Here is a 21,531-nt window from a genome sequence, read left to right on the forward strand (position 1 = left end):
ATTTATTTTAATTGACAGTGCTTTTAAATATGTTCCTGATTGTACATAGTGTAAAATAAACATGTTTTTTAACATGCTGTTGTATAGTAGCTTGTCATCTGGCTTAATCTGTATATAGTGAGACTAAAACATTAAGGAGAAAAAGTTTTTTTAATTATTCTAAAATCCTTAAGTAACCATTCTGATCCTTCAGATCTTGATTTTTTATTTGGTCTGTCTCCTCAATTTCATAAAGGGGTAATATTCCCACATTTGTGAAAAGGGCATCTTTTGTAGAATCTTCAATTTCCTGATCAGGAAAATTAGTGAAACATTCATAATCTTTTGGTTAGAGCGGGGCTCGGCAGACTGCACTTCTCAGCCCAATCCTGCGTAATGCCTATTTTTATAAATGAATTTTATTGGAACAAATTCGTTTGCATGTTGTCTATAGCTGCTTTTGCAAAAAATACAGTTTTCCCCAAAAAACTATATTACCCACAGAGCCTAAAATATTTACCATCTGACCCTTTATAGAAAGAGTTTGCTGACTCCTGGGTTAGAGAAAGGAAGGGAGAATGCAGTTCTGGAGGCAAGCGGGGGAAGATTATATGTGGGAAGAACTGGGTTGGGGATCACGAGGTGACATTTCTACTCTTGTTAATGCTTCTGCCTGTTGTTAGGACCTTGGATAATTAACTCCAGAACAGTTTCCTTATCTAAAAATGACTTCTAAATCATACAGTTGTTAATAATCATAGCAGCTGTGTACATTTATCACTCTGCTCAAATACATTCTGACTAATCTTAGCACTACTAACTGAATAATGACTTTTAAAAACACATCTTTATCAGTATAACATTATCATCAGTTTATTGAAAAACAGACTCATGGAAAAGATTTTCAAGAAATCAATATTCTGTCCTTGGCATTTATTGACAAGGTTGTTGATCCTTTTTCTGGGCCACTGTTTTTTCTAGTTTCCAAGTCCTATAAATTATATAAAGGGTCACATCTCAAAAAAATTTAACTTTCACGTTTAACTGTCAAGCATTTCAAAATATTTCCAGAAGATAACGTATACAACTGGTTGTGTGTTATGTATACAGACCCCTGGAATCAGTCTTTGAGATAGAGGCCCAGTAACCTATGTTTCTATGAAGTTATACAAATGATTTTGATGTGCAGCTCTTCATGAGAACCACTGGCCCAACATTGAATTTAAATCAGTGTTTCTGAGTGTGGTCCAAGTATCACTCGCCTCAGAATAATCTTTGATGACACTTAAGAATGCAATAAGAGGGCTTCCCTGGTGGCGCAGTGGTTGAGAGTCCGCCTGCCGATGCAGGGGACATGGGTTCGTGCCCCGGTCCAGGAGGATCCCACATGCCGCGGAGTGGCTGGGCCCGTGAGCCATGGCCGCTGAGCCTGCGCGTCCGGAGCCTGTGCTCCGCAGCGGGAGAGGCCACAAAAGTGAGAGGCCCGCGTACCGCAAAAAAAAACATAAAAGAATGCAATAAGGATGCACCCACTAACTTCTGATTGAGGATCTTTATTCACTCAAAAGGAAGAGAGCCACTGACTGAAATGTTGGAAAAGATCTGTTTCATCTTCATTGAAGTTTAAAGCTGTCTGTCTTGTTAGCTAGTTTCTTAGACATTGGTGTTGAGAAGAATGAGATCAATTGTTTCTGGGCCTTATTGGCATCATTCATCTTGCTAGTATGTCCCCAATTTCAGTAGAGACCAGGAAATAAAGGATAGGTATCCCTTTTCACCATTACTAGAAGAAGGATAAAAGTGTGCTATACAAAATATAATAATAAGTGCCCAATGCATGTGTTTGTGCTGTTCCACATGCTTTACATAGATTCTCCCACTGAAGTCCCAGAACAGCCCAATGAGGTAGGTAGGTATTGTTAACACCGTTTTACAGATGAAAAAACTAAGGCACAGAAAGATTAAAAAACTTGCCCAAGAATATAGCCGGGAAGTAGTAGAGCTAGGATTTGAACCTAGGCACTCAGTTCAAAGTGTATACTCTTAACTACGGTGCTAAACTCTGTACTACACAGAATATATGCAGTATATTCACCACCCTCTAAAATACACTCTAGCATTTCTCCCCTGAAATTAGACTTATTTTCTCCAGGAATTGGATTTCAAATTCTGATTTTCACTGTCTCTTTGCAGCAAGAGAAATTAACTCTCTGTCTTAATTTTTCACTTTATCAAAAAGGATTTTCCTTATTCAAAGCGTTTTGTATAAGAATAAAAGGATTTGCATATAATTAATTTTACAATTAAAGCTTATGAAATATGTCTAGTCAAAACTCATTACAAAGACTTTCTTTCAGTTTGCTCTTATGAGATAATTATTTAACTAACATACATTCATCATTTACAGTAGATCCAAGCTCTTTACTGGCACTGGGGAAAAGATGGAAAATCGTCATTCCCAGTATTCCAGGAGCACACTTGGATGAATAAAGATAGATTTAAAGAACAATTTAAACGGCCGTGCCTAATTCTGGTTTGGGAAAAGGAAAGCCTTTGTGCAGAACGTTGTATATAAGCCAAGTTGTTAATAGATGAAGAGGAGTGTATCAAGTGCAGAAAAAAATCAGGGTAGGGAGCTGTAGGCTAGACTAAGGCATATGCAAAAATGCTGCTTGTTCAAGGAATAGTGACGTTAAATGCAGCTGAGCTTAGAGTGTGTGGAGAAGAGTAACAAGGCATGAAGCTAGAAAATAGGGATGGGCCTGATTGTGAAGAGCTTTCTAACGAGAAGAGTAGCTCTAATAGTCAACAGTTGTGGAAACTGCAGAGATCAAATACCATGAAGATGAAAATAGCTGTTGGCAAAAAAAATAATAAATAAGGGGGAGGGACTTCCCTGGTGGTCCAGTGGTTAAGACTCGGAGCTTCCAATGCAGGGGATGCAGGTTCGATCCCTGGTGGAGGAACTAGGATCCCACATGCTGCATGGTGTGGTCAAAAAAAGAAAAAAAAAAAAAAAAAACAGCCGTTGGGTTTGTACCTAAGGTTATGTGATCTCTTGTATCCTTACTGAGAAAGTTACCTAAATAGCATGATGAGGGCAAAAATAATAGAGAAATAAGTTGGTGTTAAGCTTACCTGGGAGTATGTTTGGTCTTGAAGGAGGTAAAGGTTTCTGTTTTTGTTTTTATGTCTGTTTTTTGTTTCTAAAGATGGGCAGAGATTAGAACATATTTCTAAGCAAATGAAGGAAATGGAAAATGGAAGATAGATGACAAAAAGGGAGAAACATTACCTCTGAGGGAAGAAGGGAAGTATCGACATCCTAAATCTGGGCATGATGGAGAACATTTTACTGATGCTAAACAAAGTGTGTATGTGCTCATTAACAACAGAGGTAGTGTCTCCAAGTTCCTCTTGGAAACAAGAAGGGTAGACTTTGGCAAAAATTATCTATTCCATTGTTAATACCTATACCTCCATATAGCATTCATCACATTACTTGTTTGCTTGACTTGATTCCCCGCTGGGTGGCAAACATGTCTCTCACTCTGAATCAGCCCCACCTTAACTAGTACGATGCTTGCTGAATTACGAAAATGGCAGCAGTAGACCACAGGTAATACATAAAACTGCTTGTTACCAAAAAGCCTATGGAAGTCTGCTGGAAAGCTCTTTGGACACTAAGGCGGAACCGAAGAGTAAAGATTAATAATAAGAGGATCTGGCCACCCGAAGGTCTCTGCCCAGGCAGGAAAACGAACTTCTGTAACTTCAGCGTTTATATTTGCTTAATTTTAGTGCTCCCGAGGCCTTGGATAGGAACAGGACTTGGTATAATCACAGTGTTATGGAAAAGTGGTTAAAACGTTTCCCGAGTGCCTCCTTCAGGGCAGCTTAAAAGGGTTCTCGGAGGAGAAACTGCTGCTGCGTTCACACTCTGCCGTTAAGGGCTGGCCCAAAGGTGACCCACCGAGATGCTGAACCCGGGCCTTGGGCTTCCCTTGCGGCGGGCGCCGGGGGAACCGGCTCCGGAAGCCGCCCTGCCCCGCGCGGCCTGAGCGTCCGGTTGCCAGGGAGACGCCGCGGCGGTGGCGCACGGGAGTCGCTACGCAGGGGGCGCTGCCTGCGCACTGCGTCCCGCGCTGGAGTCGGGCTGAAGGGGCTGCTCGAGGCTGTGTCGCCGTCGCCCTGTCCGCGCCGTAAGTGCGGCGGTCGGCGGGCGGGGTCCGGCTGTGAGGAGGGTCGGCGCCGGGGGTGATGGAGAAAGAAGTGGAGTCTGGACGGAGGCTCCCAGAGAAGGGAAAGTTCCCTGAGAGAAAGGGCGCTCCCTTGCCGTTCGTTCGGCGGCCTCTGGAGGGACAGGCAGGGGTGGGGGAGGGGCTAGAGGTGACAGTGACTCCCGCTGGCCGCACGACCCACCCGATGCGGGCCCCTGGGGAGCGGAGCGGCTGCGCTTTGGGAGACACCTGTGTGGCGGAGAAGCTGCACTGTCATTAAATGTAGGGTCAAGACTAGTTTAGAGGCCTGGAAATCAAGTGGCTTATGCCAGAAGTCCAGATCTGTTATGTGTTCACATGAAATGTGAGGCTTTTAAACAAAATTAGTTTCTTGGATTATGTAAATTATATGGGCTTTGGTTTTCTGGGGGTGCTTTTAGTTAATCCTATTGTACTATCACTAGGACAAGTTTATAAACACTTGTGTGTACTTTTGAAGTTCTGCGATTCAGTATTATGTTTATAAAACATGCAGAATGGTTTTATAGCCCATTTTCCTGGTCAATTTTATTAAATATAATTGCATGTTTGGTTGCTCTGGAAACAATAATGACAACATATCAGACTGACTTGTAGCCTGTAGAATCTGTAACTGGTCTGGCCTGGTCCTGAAAAGCTCTCCTTACCCCCGCTCATTCCTAATGCCACTATTTACACAAGTTTCCTCTAAACTTTTAGATTAAGAAATTAATGTGTTTTTTCACCCCATTTTCTCTCCCTTTCTTAATTTTGTTTTTCTTCTCTCAGTGTATTCTTTAAAGGCTGGCTAGAGCCTTTATGGCCTGCTTTTGTGATACAATTGTGGAAAATAATCTGCCTTCAAGTGTTTTCTCGGTTTCTATGTGCATCCTTTTGCAAATCCTCAAGACTAAGGAAGTTAAATAGAAAATTTTCAAAGAATTTAATAATCTGCTCAATTATCTATTTTATCTGTCTATCTTCCTATATCCAACAATTGGCCCAAGTCGATACCTGCTTTTGCCTTTGTACACAAAACTTCGTTAACTTAATACTCAAATATTTGGTAACTTCTGAAGTCAGGAGGCCCTGTAGCCAAGAGGTACATAGGTTCAGACTGAAGGTGACTAATGATTAGGAAAAATATTTTCTTTTTTTTTTTTACATTTTCATCTATTCCCTGCAAGTAGCTATCTCACTCTTTCATCTTGATTTCCTGACCAGGTACTATTTTAACAATCAAAACGTATTACTGCCTTTGTTTAAAGAAGAAAGATACTTATTTAGTGGAAAGGTTAGAGAATAAAATTATGGTAGGATTACAACAGACAGGTTGAGCACCTACTATGTGCCAGACAGTGGGCAAACAAGGCACATCAGGTGTAATAAATAATGTGTAAAAAAGGAGTGGGGGAACTTAACTCAGTATGTGTGGAGAGAAAGAGCTTGCCTTTGGGGATTGGGGAGGGCTAAGCAGAAAAGACACTTGAGTTGAACTGCAAAAGATGAAGAGGATTTCGAGGTCAAATCTCCCAAGCAGCGGTTGGTATACGTAGAGACTTAGAGACTTGAAAGTGTTTGGAGAAGAATCTGAGAAGCACTGAGGGAAAGGTCCATTGGGACCAGGGTGGAAAGGACTGTAAATATCATACTACAGTTTGAACTTTATTCTGTGGCAGTAGAGGCCATAGCCACTTTTGAGGAAGGACGATATCTGATTATACTGATGACTGAGAAAGATGTTTTTGTTTTAATTGAAATATGCAGGAAAAAAAAGTGATTCGAGGGGCTTCCCTGGTGGCGCAGTGGTTGAGAGTCCGCCTGCGGAGGCAGGGGACAGGGGTCCGTGCCCCGGTCCAGGAAGATCCTACAGGCCGTGGAGCGGCTGGGCCCGTGAGCCATGGCCGCTGAGCCTGCGCATCCGGAGCCTGTGCTCCGCAACGGGAGAGGCCACAACAGTGAGAGGCCCGCGTACCGCCAAAAAAAAAAAAAAAAGTGATTCGACACTTTAGTCCCACTATCTATAGGTTTTTAAAATAGCTCTCTTTTGATATAATAATTTCAAAACTTCAAGCATAGTACAATTAACTCCCATACATTTACATTCATTAATTGTTTACATTTTGCTTGTTTCTATCTCTCTCTGGGTGTATATATATATATATATATATATATACATATACATATATATGCATATTAATTTTTCTGTACTGGTTGAGGGTAAGTTTGCAGACATCATGTCCCTTTATCCTTAAATAGTTCAGTGTATATTTCCTAAGAACTAGGACACTTACATAACCACAGTAAAGATTACCAAAATCAGGAAATTTGATATCTGATTCACAGTCAATATTTATGTTTCGCCAGTTATCCCAGTATGATTCTTTATAGTTCTTTATTTCCCCATTCCAGGATCAAACCCCAGATTCACATTACATTGCATTTTCACAACTCTTCAGTACTGTTCAGTCTGGAACAGTACTTTGACCTTTGTCTTTTATTTGTTAAGAACACAGACCAGTTATTTGTAGAGTGGTCCTCGATTTGGCTTTGTCTACTGTTTCCTCATAATTATATTCAGGTTTTGCATTTTTGGGCAGAAATATCACAGAGGAGATCCTGTGTCCTCAGTGGCTCATTTCACTCTTCTAGAAATTGCATGTAAATGGAATCACATAATATGTGTTTTTTGTGTGTGTGTGGTTTTTCTCAGATAGCATTATATATGTATTTTTTAATGTTTATCACATTATAGCATGTATCAGTACTTTGTTCCTTTCTGTTTTTTTTAAATTTTTATTGGAGTATAATTGATTTACAGTGTTGTGTTAGTTTCTTTGTTCCTTTCTATTGCTGAATAGTATTTCATTGAATGGATAGTCATTCATCAGTTGATGGACATTGGTTTGCTTTCAGTTTGGGGCTCTCATGAATAATGATACTATAAATATTTTGGGAACTCCCTAACGGTTCAGTGTTTAGGACTCAGCACTTTCACTTTTGGGGCCTGAGTTCAATCCCTGGTCAGAGAACTAAGATCCCACAAGCCACCGGGCCAAAAAATATATATATTGATATATATTTGCAAACATGTCTTTGTGCAGACGTATTTTTTAATTTTTCCTAGATAGATACCGAACAGTAGAATTGCTGTTTACATTTAACTCTTAAGACATTGCCAAATTGTTTTGCAATGGAACTGGGCCATTTTACATTCCCACCATTAATGTAAGAGTTCCAATTTCTACATATCCTTATCAATACTTGATATTGTCAGTTTTGTGGATTTTAACCATTCTAGTGGGTATGTAGTGGTTTCTTATTGTGGTTTTACTTATTTATTTATTTATTGGCCACGCCACATGGCCTGTGGGATTTTAGTTCCCCAACCAGGGATCGAACCTGCACCCCCTGCAGTGGAAGTGCAGAGTCTTAACCACTGGACCACCAGGGAAGTCCCATAACTGTAGTTTTAATTTATATTTTCCTTGGCTAATAGCATCCTTTCATGTGCTTATTAGACATTTGTGCATCTTCTTTGCTGAAATGTTTATTCAGATCTTTTTCCCATTTTTAAATTGGATTGTTTGACTTCCTACTGAGTTGTATGAGTGCTTTATGTATTCTGGATACAAATCTTTTATCAGATATATGATTTGCTAATATATTTGTCTTCATTCTCTTAATGGAACTTTTTTTTTTTGGAAAAGCAAAAGATTTTAATTTTGATGAATTCTGCTTTATCAGTTTTTTCCTTTATGGATCATGCTTTTGTTGTCATATCTTAGATATCTTTGCTTAATAAGATTACAAAGATTTTTTTCCCGTGTTTTTTCCTAGAAGTTGTATAGTTTTAGCTCTTACATTTTGGTCTGTGATCCATTTTGAGTTAATTTTGGTATATTGTGTGAAGTAGCTATCTAAGATTTTTGGTTTTTATTTTTGTTTTTTTTTGATTATCCCAATTGTCCTTACATTGTTTGATGAAAAAAAATATTCTTTCCTCGTTGAACTGCCTTGGCATCTTTGTCAAAATCAATTGATCATTGATCAAAGGGTTTATTTCTTGACTCTCTGTTTTGTTCCATTGATGTATATGTCTGTCCTTAAGCCAATACCATACTGTTGATTTACCATAACTTTATAATAAATTCATTTCGGTGGCTTCTCTTGTTGCGGAGCATGCGCTCTAGGTGTGCAGGCTTCAGTAGCTGTGGCACGCAGACTCGGTAGTTGTGGCACACGGGCTTAGTTTCTCTGTGGCATGTGGGATCTTCCCAGACCAGGGATAGAACCCATGTCCCCTGCATTGGCAGGTGAATTCTTAACCACTGCACCACCAAGGAAGTCCCTATAATAAAATTTGAAGTCAGGTAACGTAAGTCTTCCAAGTTTGTTCTTATCCCAAGTTGTTTTGGCTCTTCTGGGTCCCGTGTATTTTCATATAAATCTTGGATTAATCTTGTCGATTTCTACCCAAGAAGAAGCCTATTTTTTATATAGGGATTGAATTTAATCTATAGATGAATTTATGGAGAACTGACACCTTATTGAGTTTTCCAATCCATGACCATGGCATTTCTCTCCTTTTATTTAGATCTAATGCAATTACTCTCAGCGAGGTGGACAGATCTTGTACTTCACTTGTTAAATTTATCTGTAAATATTTTATTCTTTTGATGTTATTGTGAGTGGAATTGTTTTTTTAATTTTATTTTCAAATTGTTTGTTGCTAGTATAAAAATGTAATTTTTTATTGTATACTGATATTATATCCTACTACGTTGCAAATTGGTTCATTAGTTATAGTAGCTTTTGGCAGATTCAGTAGGATTTTTTATATACAGTAGCATGCCATTTCCAAATAATGGCAGTTTTTCTTTCCATTTCCAATCTATATACTTTTAGTTTCTTTTACTTGACTTACTGCACTGGTGAGAACTTTCAAAACAATGTTAAATAGAAGTGGTGAAAACAGACATCTTTTTCCTCAATCTTAGGGGGAAAGCGTTCAGTTTTTCACCATTAAGCGTGAAGTTAACTGTAGGTTTTTCACAGATGCCCTGTAGGAAGTTCCCTTCTCTTACAGTTTGTTGAGATTTTTATTGTGAATGGTTGTTGGATTTTTGTCATATCTACTGAGATGATCATGTCCTTTGTCTTTTTTTTTTTTTTTTTTTTTTGCGGTACACGGGCCTCTCACTGTTGTGGCCTCTCCCGTTGCGGAGCACAGGCTCCGATTGCGCCGGCTCAGCGGCCATGGCTCACGGGCCCAGCCGCTCCGCGGCATGTGGGATCTTCCCAGACCGGGGCACGAACCCGTGTCCCCTGCATCGGCAGGCAGACTCTCAACCACTGCACCACCAGGGAAGCCCATGTCCTTTGTCTTTTATTCTATTAATATGGTGTTTTACATTATTGATTTTCAGATATTAACCTTTCTTACATTCCTGAGATAAATCCCTCATAGTCATGGCATATATCCATGTTATATGTTTCTACTAATTATTTTGTTGAGGATTCTTGTGTCTATGAGAATAATGATCTGTAGTTTTCTTGTGATTTCTTTTTCTGACTTTGTATCAGGGTAATATATTGGCCTTATAGAAGCAGTTGTGAAATGGTCCCTCTTCTATTTTTTAGAACAGTTTGTGAAGGATTGGTATTAATTCTTCTTTGAATGTTTGGTAGAATTTATCTATGAAGCCATCTGAGCCTGGGCTTTTCTTTGTGGGTAGATTTTTAATTACCAATTCAGTTTCTTTATTTTTTATGGGTATAGTAATAAGATTTTCTATTTTTCCTTGAGTTACTTTGGTATTTTGTGTCTTTTTAGGCATTTGTTCAACCAAGTTGTGTACTGTGGTTGCATAAAGTTGTTCATAATATTCTCTGTTAATCTCTTTAACTTCTGTAGGGTGGTTCTGATTTTAGTAATTTTTCTTTCTTTTTTCTTAGTCCATCTAGATAAAGGTCCATTAATTTTGTTGATCTTTTTAAAGAACTAAATTTTTGTTTCATTGATTTTTTGCTATTGTTTTTCTGATGAAGAGTCAGTCAGTAAGCATATTGCTGTTCCCTTGTATGTGAATGATTCTCTTACTGTTTCTGAGATATTCTCTTTGTCTTTGGTTTTCAGCAGTTTGACTATGATGTATCTAGGTACAGATCTCTTTGTGTTTATCCTATTTGGGGATTTATTTAGCTTTTGAATCTGTAATTAGTGTTTTCCATTAAATTTAAAAAGATTTTGGCCATTATTTCTTCAAATATATTTTTCTGCCACTTTCTCTCACTCCTCTCTTTCTGAGAATCTCATTACAATTTATTTAAAAAATTTTTTTATATATTTTATTTTTGGCTGCATTGGGTCTTCATTGCTGCGTGCAGGCTTTCTCTAGTTGCAGCAAGCGGGGGCTACTCTTTGTTGCAGTGCGTGGGCTTCTCATTGTGGTGTCTTCTCTTGTTGCGGAGCACGGGCTCTAGGCATGCGGGCTTCAGTAGTTGTGACTCACGGGCTCTAGAGCACAGGCTCAGTAGTTGTGGCGCACAGGCTTAGTTGCTCCACGGCATGTAGGATCTTCCTGGACCAGGGCTCAAACCCGTGTCCCCTTCATTGGCAGGCGGATTCTTAACCATTGTGCCACCAGGGAAGTCGCCCATTACTATCGAGTTTTGTCCCACAGGTCTCTGAGGCTCTGCTCATCTTCAGTCTTTTATCTCTCTTTCATATTGGTCATTTTCTGTTAATCTATTTTCAGACTTACTGATTCTGTCTTCTGCCCTCTCAAATCTGCTGTTGAATCCATCTATTGAATTTTTAATTTCCATTGTATTTTTTGACTCTAAAATTTCCATTTGGTTCTTTTTTATACTTTTCATTCTTCTGTTGAGATTCCCTATTTATTGAGTCATTGTCATATTTTCCTTTAATTATTTAAATCATAATTTGTGTAAATTATTTGATCATATTTATAATAGCTACTTTTGAAGTCTTTGTCAGCAAAATCCAACACCTGGATCCCCTCAGAATTCACTTTTATTGACTTTTTTTCTGAGTATCAGTCACACTTTCCTTTTTCTTAGCATGTCTCATAATTTTCTTTTTTATTGAAAACTAGACATTTTGGATAAATATTATCCAGAAATTCTGGATTCTGATTTTTCTCCCCTGAGGATTTTTTTTTTAATGGGTTGATTTTTGTTTTTGCAAACTGCCTGTATTCCAGAATCTATCTCCTCCTAAGTGTATGGCTGCTAATGTTTCTGTTCAGTTTTTTTTTTTTTTGGCCTGGCTTTCTAGAAGTCACCACTGTCTGCATAGCTTAGTGGTCACTAATAATTTTGGCAGTGGTGGTACTCAAACACCTCCAGCCATAAGTCTTTCATCTCTTCTAATGGGTCAGCGTGTGGGTTGGAGAGTGCATTCAGAATTCAGTCATCCTCAAACCTGCCCAGCTTTAACTTTTCTCAAAGCTTTCTCAGGTCTTCCCTATGTATGCCCAGAGTTTCCCAGTTAGCCAGAGATGTGTGGAAAGTTAATCTAGCCCTTCTGTGGTTCCTTCATTTTTAGGACCTTCCCATAAATTTCTGGCTATTCTACACCTCACCCCAACTAGAGCCACATTTTCAGGCTTGAAAAACTGGTTTCTTTCCCATTTGATTCATACTGAGTATTTAAGCATTTCACTGACATTGTTGTCACAGGTTTTCAACATCTGAGCCATATCACACACATCCCCTCAGGAGAGAGGCTGCTGGCTCATGGCCAGTCCACACTGGTAATACTACTACACTCATTGAGCCAAGGTAGAGGGGTAGATGACGGATGGCAGCAGCCTCAGGCAAGAAGCCACTGACTCCCACTGTTCTTAAGTGGGGTTCTAGCAGCTTATCATAAATAAATACTTCTCCATTTGCTTATTGCTTTTGCTCGATTTCCAGATCCTTAAAATTGTTGTTTTTATTTTTGTTTTTGTTTTTTGGAGAGTTTTGCTTGGTCTTATACGTGTGTTTTAGTAAGATTTGCCAATCTCTTTACCCCACCATAGTCAAAGTCTGACCCCTTGTGCTTTTTTGTGGGATTTTTTTTTTTTTTAAGTAACTTTATTTCCTATACTGAAACCAGTCTGAATTCTCAATCCCTAATTGGGCAAATTTTGGTAACCTCTATTTTTCTAGGAAATTATCCATTTCATCCAGGTTTTCAAATTCATTTGCATAGATGCCTGCAAAATAGTCTCACGATTTTTTAAAAGTTCTTCTGTTTTGATGGTTATTCCCTCTTGTCATTTCTTATTTTGCATATTGTTGTTGTTTCTCCTTTTTTCCTTCATTAAGTTAGTTAATGATTTGTCTATTTTAAATTTTTCAAGGAAGCAGGATTTGGGTTTATTAATTAGATCTATTTTTTGTATTCTCTGCTTTATTAATTTCTGTTTCAATTTATTGTTTCCTTTCTTGTGCTTTATTTTGGTTTATTTTGTATAGTTCCTCTTGTATATTTTTAAATTTTGAACTTGATTTGTTAATTTTTAGTCTTTTATCTTTTATTCTATATGTTCATTTTGATCTCTGGCTTTTCTTCTCCTTACTGCTTTATGTCAGGGTACCTCAGCCATGTCATTATCGACATTTTGGATCAGATAATTCTGTATCATGGGGGTCTGTCCTGTGCCTTGAGGAATGTTTAGCAGCGTTCCTGGCCTCTGCATACTCATAACAATCAGAATGTCTCCAGGTGCTGAAAAATTCCCCTGGGGGCCAAAACTACTAGTTGAGAACCACTACTTTAAATGTGTCTCATTGATTTTGATATGTTGTATTTTCTTTATCATTTTTTAAAATTTTATTAGTTTAGTTTGTGTTTCCCTCTTTACCCAAGAGGTGTTTAATAGAAGGCTTTTTAGTTTCTAGGTAGAAGATCTTTTTTTATTTATGTTTTTAAATTTTGTTCCAATTTCTAGTTTGATATTTTATGATCAGAATGTTATTTATAATATTTATACTTTTTGAAACTTCCTGATGCTTTCTTTGTGACCTAATATATAAACAGTTTTTGTGACTATTCCATGTGTGCTTGAGAAGAAGGTATATTCCAGATTACCAGAATGTAGAATTCAATGTATATTTCTCCTAAAGATTTACTTTACTGGTTACATTGTTTAGGTCTTCTACATAGTTAAATATTTTTGTTCACTTGCCTTGTCTTTTACTGAGTGATGTGTTTAAGTCTCTCATTATTAATTTGTTTCTATACATTTCCTTGCATGTCCTACAGTTTCTGCTTTATAACAGTAATTGCTGTGTTATTGGGGGCTATTATATCTACATTGTGAATTTTTGCTCTTAGCATTAAAAACTGCCCCCTTTTGTCATATTTAATACTTTCTTAGCTTTAATTTTACTTTGTCTGACACCAGATCACAAACTCCTTTCTTATTGTTTCCATTTATCCTGTATACCTTTGCCTGTCTTTTTATTTTTATTCATTTATTTATTTATTTTGCGATACGCGGGCCTCTCACTGTTGTGGCCTCTCCCGTTGCGGAGCACAGGCTCCAGACGTGCAGGCTCAGCGGCCATGGCTCACGGGCCCAGCTGCTCCGCAGCATGTGGGATCTTCCCAGACTGGGGCACGAACCCGTGTCCCCTGCATCGGCAGGCGGACTCTCAACCACTGCGCCACCAGGGAAGCCCTGTCTTTTTATTTTTAACCTTTCTGTATCACTTTATTTTAGGTGTGTCTCTTGCATACACCTTGCTTTGTGAACCAAATTGAAAATCTTTCTCATTTAATAAATGACTGAAGCCCATTCATATTTATTGGTACAACTTATTGTGGTCCCTATTGTGCTGTATTGTTTTATGTTATAATTATTATGTACAGAATGTTAAATTTCCTGTGTTTCTTTATGTGTTATGTTGGATTTTTATTTTTTTAATTTCTTTTAGTATTTAGGAACGTTTGTATTTTTGTTTAAGTAGTTACCTTTAGACTAATACTTTGTTTTTTTTTTTTTTGGCTGCGCCGTGCAGCTTGTAGGATCTTAGTTCCCCGACCAGGGATTGAACCCAGACCATAGCAGTGAAAGCGCTAAGTCCTAACTACCAGACCCCAGGGAATTCCCTAGACTAATACTTTTTTTTAAATGCTCTTAGTCCTTGTTTTCTTATTTAACCTTTTATTCTCTGGTTTGTCTTTTTTTTTTTAATGGTATTTTTTTATTCCCACTTATTCAGTTATCAGTGAACTTATTCTGTTTTCCTTTTTCTCCATTCTTTCAACATATTTTTAGTTGCATTACTTGCTACATTATCAAAACTTATAACATCTATAAGTTGTTTTCCTTATGTATTATTCTTCCACTTGTGTATCTACCTTTGTTTTAGTGTTTAATTGAATACATTAAATGTTCACTATAAATCCTTTTGCTGAAGTTTTCCCAATCAACTCTTGGTTGGGTGAAAGTTATCCTCATAGATTTTTTTAAGAAGGGCTCATGAATGTAATATTCCTGGAATTCTTGCATGTTTTAAACTCTTTATCTATAACCTTGATACTTGAAGGACAGGTTGGCTGAGTTAAAATCCTTGGTTTTCACTTTATTCCCTTGAATTTCTTCAAAATGCTGCTGCATTTTCACTTTGCATTGTATGTTGCTCTTGATAAGTTTGATGTCACTCTAATTCTCTTACACTGAAGTTATTTAGTCTTATGTCTGGAGGCTATGAGAATATTTTCTTTATCTTAATAGTTTTATTCAAACATATCTCTGAGTTGATTGTTCTGGGTCAGTTTAGCCAACTACCTGATAGGCCTTTCAATGTGTACATTCAGATCTTAGTTCCAGAAATTTTTCTTGGTTTATAGTTTCAAATATTGGTTCTGTTCCATTGTTTTGTTTTCTTTTTTAAGGAACTCTAGTTATACCTTTGCTGTGTTTTTTTTTGCGTGTCTTCCATTTCAACCACTTTCTCTCTAAACAATCTCTTCCTTCTTTCCCCTTCATTTTTATTCTCTTAACTGCTATTCTGCCTTTCTTTAATTCCTCATATTAAATTTTTATTTCTATTCTCCTGTTGGCATCTTGTTATTTAGTCTCTTTCTGAGATTATTTTCCTTTCTCTTGCATTTCTTTCCTGAGTTCAATCAACTATCATTTTATTTTTTCATCAACATTTGGTCTTATTATTTGAGTTTCCAATTTATTTTTAAATTTTATTTTATTTTATATATTTTGGCCATGCCGCACAGCATGTGGGATCTTAGTTCCCCAACCAGGGATCGAACTCACACCCTGTGAGTTGTCAGCATGGCATCTTAACCACTGGACCACCAGGGAAGTCCCTGACTTTCCAATTTAAAGTGGCTCTTCCTATCTCCAAATGATTGTTAGAGGATATTTAAATCAGATATTGTGTTAGTTTTCTTACGCTTCATGGTTAGGTTTCTTTGGAATGATTTTTTTTGGCCATGCTGTGCAGCTTGCGGGATCTCACTTCCCTGACCAGGGATTGCACCAGGGCCGCTGCAGTGAAAGCTCTGCAATCCTAACCACTGGACTGCCAAGCAAATCCCTCAACCTATTTTTTTACTCCCTTATCAATCACTGTTCCAAGAAACTCCCTGGAATGATTTTTGTCAGCTGAGATATTTAATTCTCATTTCTATTCTGTTCTAATAATAGCTTCGAATGAAGATTGCTTTCCTCTGTTTTATTTCTTGGGCAGGTTTTGGCTTGCAGTAATTGACAGCCATCCCAGTTCAAGGGAACCTACTCTGTCACTGTACCAAAGTGCACTTTCTTTAATGGATAGTGCTTTTTTTTTTCTTAGCGGTGAGAGGAATATTTGCATTTCCTTCAGTTTGGGGATTCTCTTTTGTCTTGCAGGATTGCGAATTTATCCTCTTGTTTCTTTTTCCCTTCACTTCTCTAGTCTCCAACAGAGACTTACGCCTCACCCTTCCCACTTACTCTTCTCTTCCCCAGGAGTAGTGCACCCTGACTGATGCCTCCCGGATACCCTGTACTTTTAAGTCACGTCCCTATAGTGAATGCTCAGATCCACCAGGACACTCTCAGTACTTTTGCACTTGTAATGTATTTTTCTCTTCTGAGGAGTGATTCTAAGTCTATCTTAGGCCCTTCTTTTTCTCTTCTCTCTTCTTTTTTTTTTTAAATTTATTTTATTTTTATTTTTGGCTGCGTTGGGTCTTCATTGCTGCGTGCGGGCTCTCTCCAGTTGCACTGAGCAGGGGCTACTCTTTGTTGTGGTGCGCGGGCTTCTCATTGCAGTGGCTTCTCTTTTTGAGGAGCACGGGCTCTAGGTGCACGGGCTTCAGTAGTTGTGGCATGTGGGCTCAGTAGTTACGGCTTGCGGGCTCTAGAGCGCAGGCTCAGTAGCTTTGGTGCATGGGCTTAGTTGCTCTGTGGCATGTGGGATCTTCCCAGACCAGGGCTCGAACCCATGTCCCCTGCATTGGCAGGTGGATTCTTAACCACCGTGCCACCAGGGAAGTCCTCTTCTCTCTTCTTTATAGTTTTTCCAGATCCCATCCCACTCCTATCTTTGCTCTCTGCAAGGGCTTATAATGGCAGCTCAAGAGGTATCTCTTCCAGAATTGGGGGTTTACTTTTCTATTTAAGTTTGTAGATTCCTCTGTCTTCTTGTAATGTTGAAGGCATTGGGTTTATGTGGTTTTATTGTTCTGGTTGACTTCTGTAGCTTTGTGAAAGGTACATGAAGAGAGATTCGATTTAAGAAGCTGTCGCTATCCTTGGCTGCCTCGAAGTTTTCACCGTACGTATCTTGACAGGCCATTTAGGTGTAATGCGGAGCAGGTTTGTGAACTTTGGGTAAAGGCAGAGGATAAGAAAGAAGGCCTTTGGTTTAGAGTGTTCTGATTTCGAGGTGGTTCTGTCCATTCGTGTAGAGACGTTCATCAAACAGTGAGATATTTGGTCTGGGCCTCTTTTAAGAGATCGGGAATTACCGCTTCTATAAACGCTGGTGGCGTCCTAGTAAACTGGAATTAAAGCCATAAATTCCTTTGTGGAATTCCTGCCTTGTTGTAACTCCTGCCTGTGTATTTAGTTTCATCTTCCATGAACATATAAGGGCTTTAGAAAACAGATAATATTGAGATGTTACCAGATAAAGTACTATCTTCTGGTGCTCTATTTTATTGTATTCAGGAGTATGGTTGATGTGACAGAGATCTAAATATTAGCCTGAGCAATCAGTCATTATTGAACCTGTTGAAAGAAAAGGAAAATCATAGATCAGTAGATCAGATCACCTACTTGAGGAAAGAAAATAACACGAAGACTAAAACTTCATAATTAAGTTTTTGGCATATTCAAAATTTCTCTCAGTAACCATAGTACCTATCAAGTGGGTTAAATTCATAAATCTACAAAGTTTATGCCAATAACTTTCTAAGGCAAATGCCTAGTTTCTTCTGTCCTCTTCCCAGTCACCTATTACTAGGCTACAGAAAGACAAATGTAGGCATGCTTATATCTAAATACCTTTAAGATAATAATACCTATTTTAAACTACAGTGTAATTAATAGTTTTCAGAATATAATCTGTGATGGATTTTCCATGTGTTACTTGAGTGTGTATGCTTAAGTTTTCTTCCTTTTATAAGAGAGAATAGAATCTACAACAACAACAAAGAAATAGCATTTGTAAAATAGTGCAGTAAGTAGTCCTTTACCTCTTTTCCCAGTTGTCTGTTTTTATGGTTGCAAGTGAAAGTAGATGGTTTCTTTCTCCACTGAGATAATCTGTAGGTGGAAAAGACTGAATAATAGTGAAGTAAAAAAAAAAAAAAGTGTACTCATTTGAAACCTGAGAATTTTTTTAAGTGGTCAGCGCTTTCACTTGACATTTCATTACTCCTAATACCTGGATAAAGTGGTCTTCGAATTGTGCATTCCTTTGAATTCACTGAAAGGCAGTATAGTGTAGTGATTCAAATTTTGATCTCTGGAACCCGACTGCCTGGGTTCTCATTCCATGCTAGCTTCACTGTGCCTGTTTTCTCATCTGTATAATTGAATAAAAATAACACCTACTTCATAAAATATTTGTGCAGATTATTTGTAATTTGCATAGAACAATGCTACTTAATTGCTACCTATTATTAGTAGTATTAGATTATATCAACAAGATTCTGAGGTAGGATTTTTTGAGACTATTTAGAATTTGTGTATTTTTAATTGATATATGGATATATTTAATTATGTTGGCCTTATTTGTTATTTAGCATGTAAACCAGTTACCACAAAACTTATGAATGCAAGACAGAAAACTCAAACCTAGTATTTCCATAGAAGTCACTATGGATATATATGAAAACATCCATGATGAATTAGAGAAAGCTGCCCTCATTTTTGTGCTTTATTAGTATTTTCTTTAGGATCTAAGAATTTCAGGATCCGTTCCGTGATACGTATAAAAGCTAAGGGCAATAAATGATGCTCTAAAAAGATTTTCTTTTTGTTTTTAATGGCTGCTTTGTTCAACAGCCCTCTTTCTTCTCTCCACCAGGTGGCAGTAGAGCACTTTGTACCATGTCCTGTTCGCTACTCTTCCTAGTCTCTGCAGTATTGACGTGGTTTAGAAGGGAAAAGAAACACTGTACACCAGAGTATGCAGTGTTCCTTCAACTGGGTTTTACAGCATAATATTTTAATCATTTTCTTGAAGATAATGGCAACAATAGATTGGATAAGGTTCCTGTCCATAAATTCTTTTAGTTCAACCGAAGTACACACAGACCCATTGTAAGAAACATATGTAGAATCTTTGCAGTAGCTGAAATGACTGCGTAGGACTGAACTAAATTAACAAAATAATGTCCAGAAATTTTTTTTTCCCCACAAGGCTTCAAAAAATGGAAGCAACAGTCGTGCTTTTCCCTCCCCCTATGAATTTTTAGTAAAAGACTAAAGAGTCGCTTATGATCCAGTGGATCCTCCTGGGGAGGCCGGGCCGGGGAGAGGGCGCGGGCGCCGAGCGGCGGGGGCAGCGGGCGGGCGCGGCGACCGGGGCCCGGGCGGGGATCCGGGCAGCGACCGAGGCGGCGGCAGCGCCCCGGGCCCGCCGCCCCACCCCTCGGGCGGGGGGAACCGCTGCATGGGGGCGGGGGATCGGCCCTGCTGCGCTGAGCGGCGGCGGCGCCGGACCCCCCAGACGGGCTGGGGCTGAGCCCGGGGCCGGGGCGGGGTCTCCGGGGGGACCACGCCCGGAGGCCGGCCGGCCGCAGCATGGCTCACGGGCCTGGCGCGCTGATGCTCAAGTGCGTGGTGGTCGGCGACGGGGCGGTGGGCAAGACGTGCCTACTCATGAGCTCTGACAAGGACGCCTTCCCGGAGGAGTACGTGCCCACTGTCTTCGACCACAGCGCAGTCGGCGACACCGTAGGGGGCAAGCAGTACCTCCTGGGACTCTGTGACACAGCCGGACAGGAAGACTATGATGGGCTGAGGCCTTTATCTTATCCAATCACTGATGTCTTCCTTATAGGCTTGCTTCTCTGTGGTAAATCCAGCCTCATGTCAAAATGTGAAAGAGGAGTGGGTACCAGAACTTAAGGAATACGCACCAAATGTACCCTTTTTATTAATAGGAACTCAGATTGATCTCCGAGATGACCCCAAAACTTTAGCAAGACTGAATGATATGAAGGAAAAACCTATATGTGTGGAACAAGGACAGAAACTAGCAAAAGAGATAGGTGCGTGCTGCTCTGTGGAATGTCACCTTTAACTCGGAAGGGATTGAAGACTGTTTCTGATGAGGCTATCATAGCCATTTTAACTCCACAGAAACACCCAGTAAAAAAAAAGAATAGGATCAAGATGTATAAACTGTTGTTTAATTACGTGAGAAACGTCTTCAGTGCCCAAGTAAACTGTCCATTTCTCTCAGAAAGCATATGAAATGCTAAAGCTATACCCAGACCTCTTATAAATAATGAAGCAGTTTAAAACTTGAAAGGAAAAAAAAGAAAAGAAAAAAAAACACTTGTCCTCAGAATTCTATAAAGTTGATTAAGAATGTTTCTTAAAGGTCCAAGAAGCAACAAACAGCATCTGAAGCCACAATCTATTATAAATACTTTATTTCAACTAGAAGGTACAATCTCTCAGGGGTTTCATAGTTTAAAAAGCTACAATCACATCATGTTGTAACTACATAAAAAACAGTGCTGTTAAGTGGAACTGCCTGGCTTAGACCATATACATGTCTGCACAGTCTTTATGGAATCGGCACAAAGAAATATCTTCTCCCTTTGCTCCAATTAATTGTTCTTGTATGTAAGTTTCTTTCTATTCCAGTATATCCAGAGTGGTGAAGTAATAAGGCCAGCCACGTAGCCAAAGGTTGCTCCAAGCATGCAGGAGATGGGCCATTCCTGAGGAGAGAATGTATGAGATCGAGAAGAACAAATGTTTTATTATTACTTGAGCACAAGTGTAACCAAAATATTTCTATATTAAAGCTTAATGTGCTTTCTTAAAGAATGCCAGAAGTGTAATAAGGTCATATCTGCATTTATCATGAACACTAAAAATGGACACATTTTAGTTAATGTGCATTCAACTGTAACAAGGTTTCTGGCGATTGTAGATTTAGTTTAATGCTCCCCAAACTGCATGAGATACATGCTGAAATTACAAACTAAAACTTCGGGTCAGACTTTGCCATTAAAAAAAAAAAAAGACAAAAGAGTCATTCAATTATGAAGAGAAGCACGAGTATAGATGTCCAGATATTTTTAAGTGTATTTAAAATTAAGTAGAAATAAACCTTTGGCATCCTGGGCAAATTAGTTTTACATAGTAAACTGTGAGAGCGCTGTCCTTGGTAATGTGGTTAAACTGAGTCATTTTATTTTCCAGGTGCAACACTGTACTGCAAGTCAATCAATACAGTGATTTAAGTCACTTCAACTCAAATGGAAAAGTATGAGAAATTAGCTAAGATTGGAGAGGGGTCTTATGGGGTTGTATTCAAATGCAGAAACAAAACCTCTGGACAAGTGGTAGCTATTAAAAAATTTGTGGAATCCGAAGATGATCCTGTGGTTAAGAAAATAGCTCTAAGAGAAATATGCATGTTGAAGGTAGGTTAACTTCCTCTGTACATCTGTAATATCACGGTACTGGGTGAAATGGGTATGCCAAAATTACAAAGAATTTTAAAGTGATTTTTTTTTCCCATTGGACTGCAATTTCTTTGTATCAGCAATATATAAATTGATCATCACTTTGGACTTTGGCCGCTCTGATGTTTA

The 21,531-nt window shown here is 38.7% G+C and overlaps 1 protein-coding gene and 1 pseudogene across 2 annotated transcripts in view; both read left to right on the forward strand.

Annotated features, from left to right (window-relative positions):
- The first annotated feature begins 19,498 nt into the window (after positions 1-19,498).
- Positions 19,499-20,170, forward strand: LOC307064483 (rho-related GTP-binding protein RhoQ-like; annotated as a pseudogene). The gene has a single exon. The product of its transcript is annotated as a rho-related GTP-binding protein RhoQ-like (transcript).
- Positions 20,171-20,456: 286 nt separating this feature from the next.
- CDKL4 (cyclin dependent kinase like 4) overlaps positions 20,457-21,531 on the forward strand; it is a gene marked incomplete at its 3' end in the record, with an annotated part of 31,677 nt that continues 30,602 nt past the window's right edge. The window contains 2 exon segments of the mRNA XM_079721078.1: positions 20,457-20,551; positions 21,137-21,360. Coding sequence (XP_079577204.1) covers positions 21,193-21,360 — 168 coding nt within the window. The 5' untranslated portion in view covers positions 20,457-20,551; positions 21,137-21,192.

The sequence above is a fragment of the Hyperoodon ampullatus genome (assembly GCF_949752795.1).
Source record: "Hyperoodon ampullatus genome assembly, chromosome: 15".
Classification (NCBI taxonomy): domain Eukaryota; kingdom Metazoa; phylum Chordata; class Mammalia; order Artiodactyla; family Ziphiidae; genus Hyperoodon; species Hyperoodon ampullatus.